At 41.2% G+C, this 11686-nt stretch overlaps 1 protein-coding gene across 1 annotated transcript; it reads left to right on the top strand.

The window, feature by feature from the left end:
* The first annotated feature begins 1790 nt into the window (after positions 1–1790).
* Positions 1791–2747, top strand: LOC119504965 (olfactory receptor 13C7-like). The gene has a single exon (XM_037797612.1). The coding sequence runs from the start codon at positions 1791–1793 to the stop codon at positions 2745–2747; it is 957 nt and encodes a 318-aa protein (XP_037653540.1).
* Positions 2748–11686: the final 8939 nt, after the last annotated feature.

Raw genomic sequence — 11686 nt, 5'->3', positions numbered from 1 at the left:
TGTTGAATATAAGAGAAAACTTTCTTCCAGTCAAGGCTGTCTGATAAAGGAGTGGGTCATGAGCTACACATGACACAAGGTGCTCAATGCAGAAGTTGGAAAATTGCATAGAGAGTATGAAATTAAATTTCATAGATTATTCCTACAATGAATGGGAAAGAGGCAAGACCAGTTACTTTACAACATTCCTGCCAAGTCTGAGATTCTCCATTCAATAGTACTAACATCTCTAACAAGAAATCTCTTCCCAAATGTTCTTGATGCCTAGAATAAATGTCTTCTGCATGAGAATACTTTCTAACTGTGCCAATTCTCCCATTCAATCTTCCCCAAACAGCAATAAGATAATAGTCACAGATGCAAATTGTGAAGCTCAAAAATACCACATCCCCCCAAACAAAGCCCTGCCACAAGGCAGAGATCCTGGACAGAGGTGTGATAGCTCTATTTTTCATGAGTATCCTGGGGAGAGTGAAAATGACTTCATAATCCGTCCTTTCCTCCTTAGTAGATCTGCTCCAGCACAAACGTTGAAGCAAGAAAAGAACCCAAATGGTGAGGCAAAGAGCCCAAGGGGGAAGGTGAGGAACCAGTGCTGTAGTCCTGGCCCTGTCCTCACTGCATGTGGAACCTTTCCGAACTTCAGTGTCCTCATCCTTAACATGAACAGTCCAGTCCGAGGTTTTCTCTCGTATACCAGATCTACCATTCTACAATGAAGCACATTCTATGCGTCTCGCCTCCTTTGCAAAGCTGGGTAGAATTGTCTGCTTTTTGGTGGAGAAAGCATTTCTAGGGCATTGCAATGGCTTTAATGGTCAAGTCACATATAGGAGGGTCTCAGTTAGGGGCTGTGACTTACAAAACAGCTCCAAAAGCACAGAGCCTGGTCACAAAGGCACAGAGGCTCACACTGGGAGGCATAAGAGACACTCATCCTTGGCTTCTGTTCCTTCTCCGTAGCCCAGGTTTCTGGAGCAGACAGAGGAAATTGCAGTGCTGTGGACAAAGGCTGTGGTGAGAGAGGGGAGCTATGGAAGTGCTTCTGTTGGGGTCTTCATGGTCTACTGGCTGGAAACTACTTATTGACAGTGCTAATAAGAAGGAACACTAACCAATATCATGAGCACTGAAGTATAAACCAGGAATCAAGAAACAGATATAGACACTAGACAAACCTACTGTTTCTGGATTCTGCTCATTGCATTCTTGTGGAAGACTCCATATGGAGCTGAATTATCATCAGAAAATTAGTACACAAACTTAGGATTAGAGCCAGGGGAGTAAGTGGGATTGTGTCAGTGTTGAGCGTCACTGAGTGTGACAACCTGCAGCCCCCAAGGACACTGCAGGGACAATGCAGACACAATGCAGGAGCACTCAGGGCTATCCAGAGGATCCCCTTCCCTGATAAGTGCTGGAACCATGCAGCACACCTTCAGGGTTCCTCTCTTATGATTCACATGTAGAGCCACCTTTATACATCCCTTCCTTCCCTTCCTTCAGGTATGTTAATACTATTGATCTGGCTTAAATTCTTTCATATACCATGGATTGATTAGATTTCAGGGTCAGCTTTTCTTGTTTTTGACCTGATACATATCCTAACTTCTAAGGTAATTACAGTAGACAGTGAATTTTATCTCTTAAGTGCTGACATGAGTTGGCCTCTCAGAGAATATATTAATTTTATGAGTTTAAAAGCATCCCATTGCGATCCCCACATATTGATCCCTATAAATGTGTGTTTACTTTCCTCACTTTTCCTGAGTGCCAAAAGAGAATTTAAAATGGAAGTAACCAACCAGTCCATTGTGGCAGAGTTTATCTTGCTGGGGCTGTCAAACCAGCCAAGGCTGGAGAAAACGTTCTTTGTGCTCATCCTGCTGATGTACCTGGCGATCCTGCTGGGCAATGGGCTCCTCATCCTGGTGACCATCGTTGACTCCCGCCTGCACACACCCATGTACTTCTTCCTGGGGAATCTTGCCTTCCTGGACATTTGCTACACAACTTCCTCAGTCCCCCTAGTCTTGGATGGTTTCCTGACTCCCAGGAAAACTATTTCATTCTCAGCCTGTGCTGGGCAGATGTTCCTCTCCTTTGCCATGGGAGCCACAGAGTGTGTGCTCCTGGGCATGATGGCCTTTGATCGCTACGTGGCCATCTGCAACCCCCTGAGATACCCCATGGTCATGAGCAAGGCTGCCTACGTGCCCATGGCTGCTGGCTCCTGGGTGGCTGGTGGAACCAACTCCTTGGTGCAGATCTCTCTTGCGGTACAATTACCCTTCTGTGGGGACAACGTTATTAATCACTTCACCTGTGAGATCCTGGCTGTCCTGAAGTTGGCCTGTGCAGACATCTCCCTCAATGTGATCAGTATGGGGGTGGCTAATGTGATCTTCCTGGGGGTCCCAGTACTGCTCATCTTTGTTTCCTACATCTTCATAATCACCACCATCCTGAGGATCCCCTCAGCTGAGGGGAAGCAAAAGGCCTTCTCCACCTGCTCTGCCCACCTCACTGTGGTGATCATTTTCTATGGGACTATTCTTTTTATGTATGCAAAGCCCAAATCAAAGGATTCCCTTGGAGCAGACAAGCAGGATGTTTCAGACAAGCTCATCTCTCTTTTCTATGGGGTGCTCACCCCCATGCTCAACCCCATTATCTATAGCCTGAGGAACAAGGATGTGAAGGTTGCTGTAAAGAACCTGGTGAGTCAGAAATGCTTCACCCAGTGAAACGTTGTATCCTGTGGATCTGTGCACACAGGGGGTCCCCAGGGAAATGACTACCTCCTCAGTATAGACTAGTACAATGGTCCCCACACATCAGTTTCATCACAAAACTATCCAAACAGAATATGCATTGGGATGAGTCTTTCCTTGGTGATTGACCAGGGTGCATATCTCTTTAGAATGAATACGGTGGTTGTGCTAATTCAGCTAGAATCAAGGAAAAGTGACTATTAAAATTTATTTTTATTTTTATTCTGACAAAACTAAGCAATAAAGTTTTAAACTTTGTAAAAATACGCTTCTTTCTTAGTTCAGCTGCAAATTGTATGTGCCAATTATTTTGTTTTCTGTATTACTGTGCAATGGGGAGCACAGCAGTCAAGAAAAGTCACTTAATTAGAACCCAAACTGAAAACTAATCTGCCATCATGGAAAATCACTGATGCTAAGACATATCCTGAATGACACCATTTGACAACTCTTTTGACTGCAGGAGCCAAGGGTGTTTCCTGTGTAACAATTTCCTCTGTAATATCATAGAGCCAATTTTGGGTAACTCCTTCTCACACTTTACATGGATAATAGTTATTCCTACCAAGATTCATTAAGGAGCTGTGTCAAAACCAATTGAACTCCAGATATTATATGTCAGGAGTAGAATTATTAGCTGTCTCTACTTAGATGAATCATTGTCACAATGCAAAGTTTATATTCTGAATTTCTTTTTTCCCTTGGAATTAATATTGGCAGCTGTCCAGACTCCAAGGGTCAAACTCGCTTTCCTCTTTCTTCAGGATCTTGGCAGCAATTACCCAAATCTAGTTAAGTACCATTGTAAAGAGCAAGGTGGGATCCTCTGCCTGTGTAATTTCAGGCATGTTAGAAAAGTACTTAATCTCGCAGATCCTTGGTCTCCTAATTTGTAAAATGGAGATAAAGCCAACCCCATAGAGTTGCTGTGAGGCTTAAGTTAAAATGAGGTATGTATATATGTAAAAAATGCACAGTGGATAGCAAAGAGTAACCTCTCAATTAATACATGAACAATTCTATTATTAATGAAATATATTAAACGACTGCTCTAAGAAAGCTTTATAGCACTTGAAGGCAGAATTCAATACCACACTCACCTGAATCAGTTCAGATTTATTATCGTTGCGACTTCTGGAATGGCTTTCTAGCTTATGAGCCAACAATCTGTCTTCCTCTGGGCATTTCCCCACCCATCCCTCTTCCCCATCCACAGTGGTGAGGTAATTGTGTTTGTGCATTTGTGCTGTGCAGCACTGACTCTACCTAGACCAATCTGAGTTTTTCTTCCAGGTTTTTGGGATTGTCACTAATACCCAGTAAATTAGTCACAGGTTCTAGAGCATGCAAACTAGGGAGCTATGGGATAGTCATGTTCAATCATGTGGACCGGAGAGGTAAAGAGAAACCAAATCTGCAAAGAGAAAAGGTAGACCAGCCAAAAAGAGGAGAGAAAAGATGAGAGGAAGAAACAGTCATTATGTTTTCCTAGTTCTTGTTTCCTACCTTTCCTTCCACCAGGCCACAGTCCAGCAGTTTTGCTTCTGTAGGACACTTCTATATCCTTCTAATAGATTCTACTTTTCACTAATCTAGATTAAGTTGCTTTCTTTTGTGGGGCACCAGAAATCACATATAATACCATTATTAACTTGTATAAAATAGCTATTCTCTTTGGTATGACATGTGCAAATGGAGTGGGAGGCTATCACGCATGGTCTAAATCTTGGAGAAATCAGTTGTGAAACGATTGTTCAGAATTCTCAATGACTTTCTGCTAAAGTGGTTTTATCCTCTGCGGATTCCATCAACTGTAAATTTTAAACATATCCAAGCGTTGACGTGATACAGGAGGTCTAGATTCAAATCCCTGCCCTCCCACATATAGCTGTGTGACTGTGAGTGTGTCCTCCTCTCTTAAGGAATCTCAGGTGTATTCATCCACACAATGACCGGGTGGTACTTCATATCTCAACTCACTCCTACCTGTGATTTTCCCTGCATCTGTGTTTCCAAATAAATGCTCCTTTCTTCAGTGGCAGAGTCCCCTACTTCACTGCACTATTTCAGAACATGAGGCTGAGTCCAGTTTCTTCCACCTATTTAGTTGTCAAAGTGCCAGATGCATTCTCAGAGCCTCTAGCTCTGGACATACTGAGCTACCACTACAGCCAGGTATTTCATTCACTGAACTTGGAAGTGCTGACCTCCACTCTTATTTTTTGGAAGAAATCTGAGTACATCAGTTCTTTCACTAAAATCTTTAATCGCTCTCCAAGGTCTCAGAAGAAAGCCCCTTAACCTGAAGGTAGCATTTTCTACAATTTAACCCCTTCCTAGTTTTTCAGGCCATTCCCCACTACATCTCTCTCCACACCTTCTGCCTCACTAGTTTTCCAACCTTCCACTAACCCTGCACATTCCCAACTCCCAGTCTTTATGTCATCTTTTTACTCAACTTTTTACCTTATGTACTACTGGAAACAGAACCAAATAGTAATCCCACTTATAACTTCTATTCCAGTTGTTGTTTTGATAAAACAGATTAACATGGCCTCTAGTATATGGTGTGGGGCCAGGAAATAGGCAAATGTATTTTATCCTTTCCTAGCAAGAGGGAGGGTCAGATATCTGCATTCTCTTAGAGTGTGAAGATCTTTGTGTTATATGTTAATACCCACTAGAAAGCATCTACCACAGAAGAGGCTCTAAACAACCAAACAGAATTAGCCAGTTGATGCCATTCAGACTCTATGATCAGCACAATGAACAGAGTAGCCACAGTGGCAGGCGATTAGCTATGTGTTAAATAGCAGAAGCTCCCATTCACAAAGACTGATCTAGCTACTTCAGCAGCTGAATGTCCAACCTGCCAGCAACAGACGCCAATCCTGAGCCCCCTGTATGGCACCACTATTTGAACAGACTAATCAATCAATTGGAGGTAAATGAAATCAACACCTCTTCAGAGTATGGCTTCCCTTTCCTCTACGGAGGGCATTAGCCAACACCACCATGTGAAGGTTCACCAAGGGATAATACCCCCATGATTATGTTACTGTTACATAGCAGAAAGTAATTTGCAGATATGTTTAAGGTCCCAAAACAGTTAACTGAATTAATCAAGGGGAGAGTATCCTGGGTGGGCCTGGCTTAATCAGGTAAGCCCTTAAAAGAAATCAGGGAAATTCTTCTGCTGGCTTTGAAGAAGTAAGCTGCTGTATTGTGAGAAGACCATATGTCTAGGACCTGAGAGCGATGCTATAGCTGAGAGTGATGCCTGGCAGCCAGCCCACAAGAAAACGGAACTCAGTTCTATAACCACAAGAAACTGAATTCTGCCGACAACCAGAATGAGCTTGGTAAAGGAACCCTAGGTCTAGTTGAGAGGACGGTTTAGCCAACACCTTGATTTCAGCCTTGTGAGACTGGGAGCAAAGAACCCAGCTATGCCTTACCCAGACTGCTGGACTGTGAGTTAATAAATTTCTATTGCTCTAAGCAACAAAATTTGTGGTAATTTGTTACACAGCAATATATAACTAATACAATGGGTGTGTGTTTTAGTTCTCCAGGCTTCCCAAGCAAATACTATAAAATGGGTTGGCTTAAACAGCAGAAATTTATTAGCTTGTGGTTTTGAGCCTAGCAGAAGTCCAAAACTGGGGCTGGCTGCTGGCAGTCCTTGGTCCTTGGCTTTTCTGTCACATGGCAATGCATATGGCAGCCTCTCCTGGCTTCTCTCTTCTCTTCTGGGTTCCATTGACTTTCAGCTTCTGACTGCTCCCACTGGCTTTCCCTTTTATGACCTTCCCTATAAGGCCTTCAGTAATAGGATTAAAACCCATCCTGATTCAGCTGGGCCACACCTTAACCAAAGTTGAAGTCCTATTTACAAAGGTTCATACCTACAGGAATGGATTAAGTTTCAGAGTATGTTTTTCTGAGGTACATAGCTGCAACCACCACAGAGAATAAGGTCTCCTCCTCCTTACCCAAATTTGAAGCAATTCTGAAGGGCTTTCCCAGCTCCAGAGCACCCCATAGAATCATCGGAATCTGTGTTGCAACTACTTTACGGTTCAACACCTGTCTCTAACCTACCTTGATTCCTTCAATCCTGTATAGGTGTTATTCCAGAGAACACTTCACAATAAATGACCTGCACACAAATCTCTGCCTTAGTGTCTGTTCCCTGGGAAACATAACCTATGACCACTGTATTTCCAACAGTAGGATCATATCATAGAGATTCAGACTCAGGTTGTCTGGCTGTCAAGAGAGCCACCATTTTAGTCCAGAAGTGACTCCATAGCCAGCACAGCACATCAATGGAGGGAGAAAGAAGAGCATTTCACAGAGAAAAATGACTGTGGTCTTGCCTGGGAGGAAAGACACTGTGCATCTCCTTTTCTGGAGGGTGGGGGGGCTTAGGTGTGAATATCAAGTTTCAGAAAAATGTAGGAGACAAGCAGCAAGCTGAGGGTACAACACAAGGCTGGGTCTGGGGTTGTGGGAAGTACAGTAATAATGCTCACAATTAAGGAGCAAACAAGACTATCCAAGATGATCCAAGAAGATCATGGCATCGTGGATTCTAAAAAGTGTAGAACATCACCAAATCGAGATTCTGATGTGTCTACTGTTTGTTCTGTGTGACTCCAGAATGTCACTTAATTACTGAAGTCAGATTTAAGATTTAAAGTTTAAGGCTGAAGTTTAAGATTTTGTTAAAATGAAGATTGTGATTCAGCAGATCTGGGGTAGGACTCAAGATTTTGCATTTTTAAAAAGATTTTATATGATTCCACTGCTGCTGGTCTTAGACTATACTTTGAGTAGCAAGTACCTAGGATATTCTGGTAGGAGAAGTCTGGCACTGGGGTTGGTCATCTATTGTTGGTTTGATTGATTTATATATCCTTCTTTAAGCAAGAATTTTGAGACAAATAAAAAAATTTACCAAAATATAACAAAATGACATAAATTAAAAGTAGGAGTTCTGCTTCCAGACATGGTGGAGTAGCTTGCATTGGCCCATCCATGACACAGATAACAATTAAAAATGGTGGATAAAATATATTTTTTAAAAACAGCTATCTACAGGCACCAGAGAGTGACTAACAGAAGGCAGGAAATGGGAAGTCAAGACATGGAAGAAGGGAAGAACAGTTGGTGATTTGTCATTTTTATGGATTTTCATCTGAGAACAGTCTTTAGTTGGTATCACAAGGTTTAGCTAAAAGAGAAATAGAAACCAGCAGTGGTTGAGAAATCAAAGTACAGAGTTTTGGCAGCCTTTGTTTCTGAAAGTGGAAGAAAGGATCTTAGGAGAATGTCATAAAGAGAGAACCAGGGAGGAATAGTTTCAAATTCTGCACATAAATTCTGTCCAAATATCTGGATGACTACTTAACTACCCATGTGTAGGGTAGAATCCAAGCATCCCAGCTAAGGCTAAAAGAATTGTCAGAGATGTTAGCCTACTGGTAGGAAGACAGAATTTGGAGATTAATATCAGCCAAATTAACTTCCTGCTAAAACAAACAAAAAATCAATATCTTCAAGGAAACAAAATACAGAGTCACTACAATGTGTCATTCTACAATGTCAGGACATAATCCAAAATTTATTAGACATAATAAGAAACAGGAAAATGTGAACTATAATAAAGATAGAATGCAATCAATATAAGAAAACAATTTTAAAATTAAAAAAATACTTTTTTGAAAAGGCAATCAATAGGGACTGTCTGCAATATGACTCAGATGTTGGAATTGGCAGACAAGAAATTTTTAATATGAATGTATCATAATTTAATCCATTACCCCTGCTTTAAGACATTTTATTTGTTTCTCTTTTTTTTTGCTAATACAAATAATGCTTCTATGTATACACTTGAACATACATCTTTGCATACATATAGATTTCTTAAATACAAATATATAAAAGTGTAATTATCACACCACAGGAGATGTGCCTTTAAAACTTCCTTAGATATTTCCAAATTGATCTTCAAAAAGCAGTATTAATATATGCTTCAAACAATAGTTCCTCTAGCCCTCACTAACAAGAGATATTATCCATCTTTTTTAAACCACTTTATTAAGGTATAATTCACATAACCATAAAATTCACCCATTTAAAGTGGACAATTCAATGGTTTTTAGAATATTCACAGAATTGTGCATTCACTACCACAATCTAATTTTAGAACATTTCCATCACTCCAAAAAGAAACCCTGTATCTAATAGTAGTCACTCCACATTTCCCCCTCATCGCGAGCCCTAGGCAACCACTAATCTATTTTTCTGAGGCAATTTTAAAGCAGTTATTTTAAGTTTGTTCCATGAAGCAAAGGAAAATATGCTCATAATGAATGAAAAGATAGGAAACCTCAGTAGAGAAACAGGGAAAGTAGAAGAAAAAAAAACAATTTTAGAACAGAAAAATAAAAATTTTTGAAAGAGTTTAAGTAGGAATGGCATCAGTTCTTTTTGAAAAGTTTGATAAAATTCCTTTGTGAACCATCTGGCCCTGGGCTTTTATTTGCAGGAAGCTTTTGATGACTGATTGGATCTGGGGAAATTGTCCCAGAAGTATAAAAGGTTAGTTGAATTTATACAATTCCATTTCTAAACTTTTAATCACTTCGGGGAGCACAACAGTCCCAACTGCAGTGCTGATTTCAAATTGCCTTTTACATGTGACGGCTGTTCTTTGGAGATTTTGCCTGAAACACAGAACCAAGACAGAGTGGGAAGAACCGACTCTCACCCCTTCTTCAAATTGGAGGTGGACAGCTCAGCCTGGGCTTTACAGACTAATGTTGCTATTTCTGGCCCATGTACCGTTTCCAAGCTATAGGGTCCCTTTCTCAGTAGACTCTTGATAAAGGTAAGTGAGGATTCTTATAAGAGTAATTCTCAAACTTTTATCAGCACAGTAACACTCCCCCATTCTGATTTGATTGTTTAAAGGGTTTGGGGCTTGAGAAGGGAGGAAATGAAGCAATTTCAGTGGTTTCACAAAGATTGAGGACCATGCAGAACCATTCTTCCTGGGACAGAAAAATCTAAAAGCTATGAAGCTTTTCAGTCTCAGGTCATGGACTCACCAAACTGAAGAGATGCCCCAGGAATGACATGGTTCCATGGTTTTAGAGGCTCTTATTGCACAACCATTCACATTGTGGCCATGGAAATGGCTAAAGTCCTGGAGCATAAGGTACCATTTGTATTGCCAACAGTGTAAATGGAGTTCCCTGTAGTTGTGCATCACTGTGGCCTGACCTCACAGGGGCCTCAAGGACTAAGCAATGGACTTTCTGGGCCTGCCTTCTCCACTTTGACAAGGGCAGCTCTGATTTATCTTTGGAGGTTCTGAATTTTAGAAAAAAATAGTTCTCTTAAAGAGTTTGAATGTCACTGATCTCTTACAATCCCAGCACATACTAAGGTAACCTAAGACTCTGAGAGGAAAAGGGAGGTACTGAGATTTACAAAACAGGTTAGAAGTTCCATCAGAATATAGTCTGAGCTCACAAACCTGACAGCTTTCACAAACCCACTGCAATTCATGAAGGAGGCTGAACCATCATAATATGTATGATATAAACTTAGAAGCCTGCCTGCTTCACTCAGAAGAATTTTCTGGTACTCCATGGCTCTACAAATAAATATGGAGCAGGCTGTTTGGGAATGTAATGAACTCTTCATCACTGGAAGACATCAAGCTGTATCTGAAAGACCACTGTTGAAAGTTGTGCAGAAGAATATCCAGAATGGGAGAGAGGGTTAGACTAGATTATTTGCTGAACATAATCAGTGACAGGTGATAAGTCTGGGTGACATACTAGCAGCTAAGTCAAAAGGCTCAAGGACTGATTGTTCCTGACCGCTAATTCCAGAGTAGATACTCACCCAGAAAGAAGGTCACCCAGTAGAAAGGTAAGAAAAAAGGCACTGTTTTAGTTACTTAGAGAACTAGATTTCTAGAAGTTGGGATCCCTGAAGGTTTCTGGGGCAAGGTCTCCTGTCTACCTGGTGGAGCATCAAAATTCAAACTATTAGGGGCAGTATCGGAATTTCCAGATGATGAAATTATCTTGAAACCCTCCCCTGCTCCTCTCATCTTCTATGTCAAGTCTCTTCTTGTCCTTAAAGATCTGGATTTCATATTGACAAGGGAGCCTTCTGTGACTTCTATTCCCACCAATACTAAGAGAGCCCTTCATGATGCTCTGGGCTGTGTTGGACCCTGCTGCTTCCCCTTCCTGCCAGGCTGTGGGCCCCTCCTAAGCCTGAGTCATGAGTTGCCCCTTGCCCTCATGGGAACTGTCATACCCACAAACCGGTTGACCAACAGGTGTTTCAGTGGATGGATGTTCAGATGGATGAATGGGTGGATGGATGCATGGATGCACGGATATATGCATGGAGATGGAGTTACCCATGAGGAAGGAGACCTTGGGAACAACAGGAGTATATTTTCTGTGAAAATAATCTGGAAAGAAGAAATAGTTAAAAGGTGAGGATTCACAACTAATCATTTCACCAGTACCTGGCACAAAGCGAAGAGAACATGGAGCAAAGTCATTTTTCTGATCAAAGTTTAATGAGATTCATCAAAAAATGAATGTATGATGTCTTGTCTCTGATCAAATGCATTAAATCAACAGAGGCATCATTTTAAGCCTCATAAATTTGGTTTCCTGTGGCCCCAGAGTAATTTTTTATTTTATTGCTCATTTTTCTTGTAAAGAAATAGACTCTGTGGATGTTCAGATCTGTTGTTTTAATCCAGCAGCCAAATTGGAGCTCCAGACCAGATGTCCTGGCCCTAAGTGAGGTAATGAATGTTGAGTTTGGACATCTGAGAATTTTCTTTAGTTGACAAGAAGAGACACACC

Source organism: Choloepus didactylus, chromosome 10, assembly GCF_015220235.1.
Source record: "Choloepus didactylus isolate mChoDid1 chromosome 10, mChoDid1.pri, whole genome shotgun sequence".
NCBI lineage: Eukaryota > Metazoa > Chordata > Mammalia > Pilosa > Megalonychidae > Choloepus > Choloepus didactylus.
Note: the sequence above shows the minus strand (reverse complement) of the source record. Positions and strands in the feature narration are given on the sequence as shown.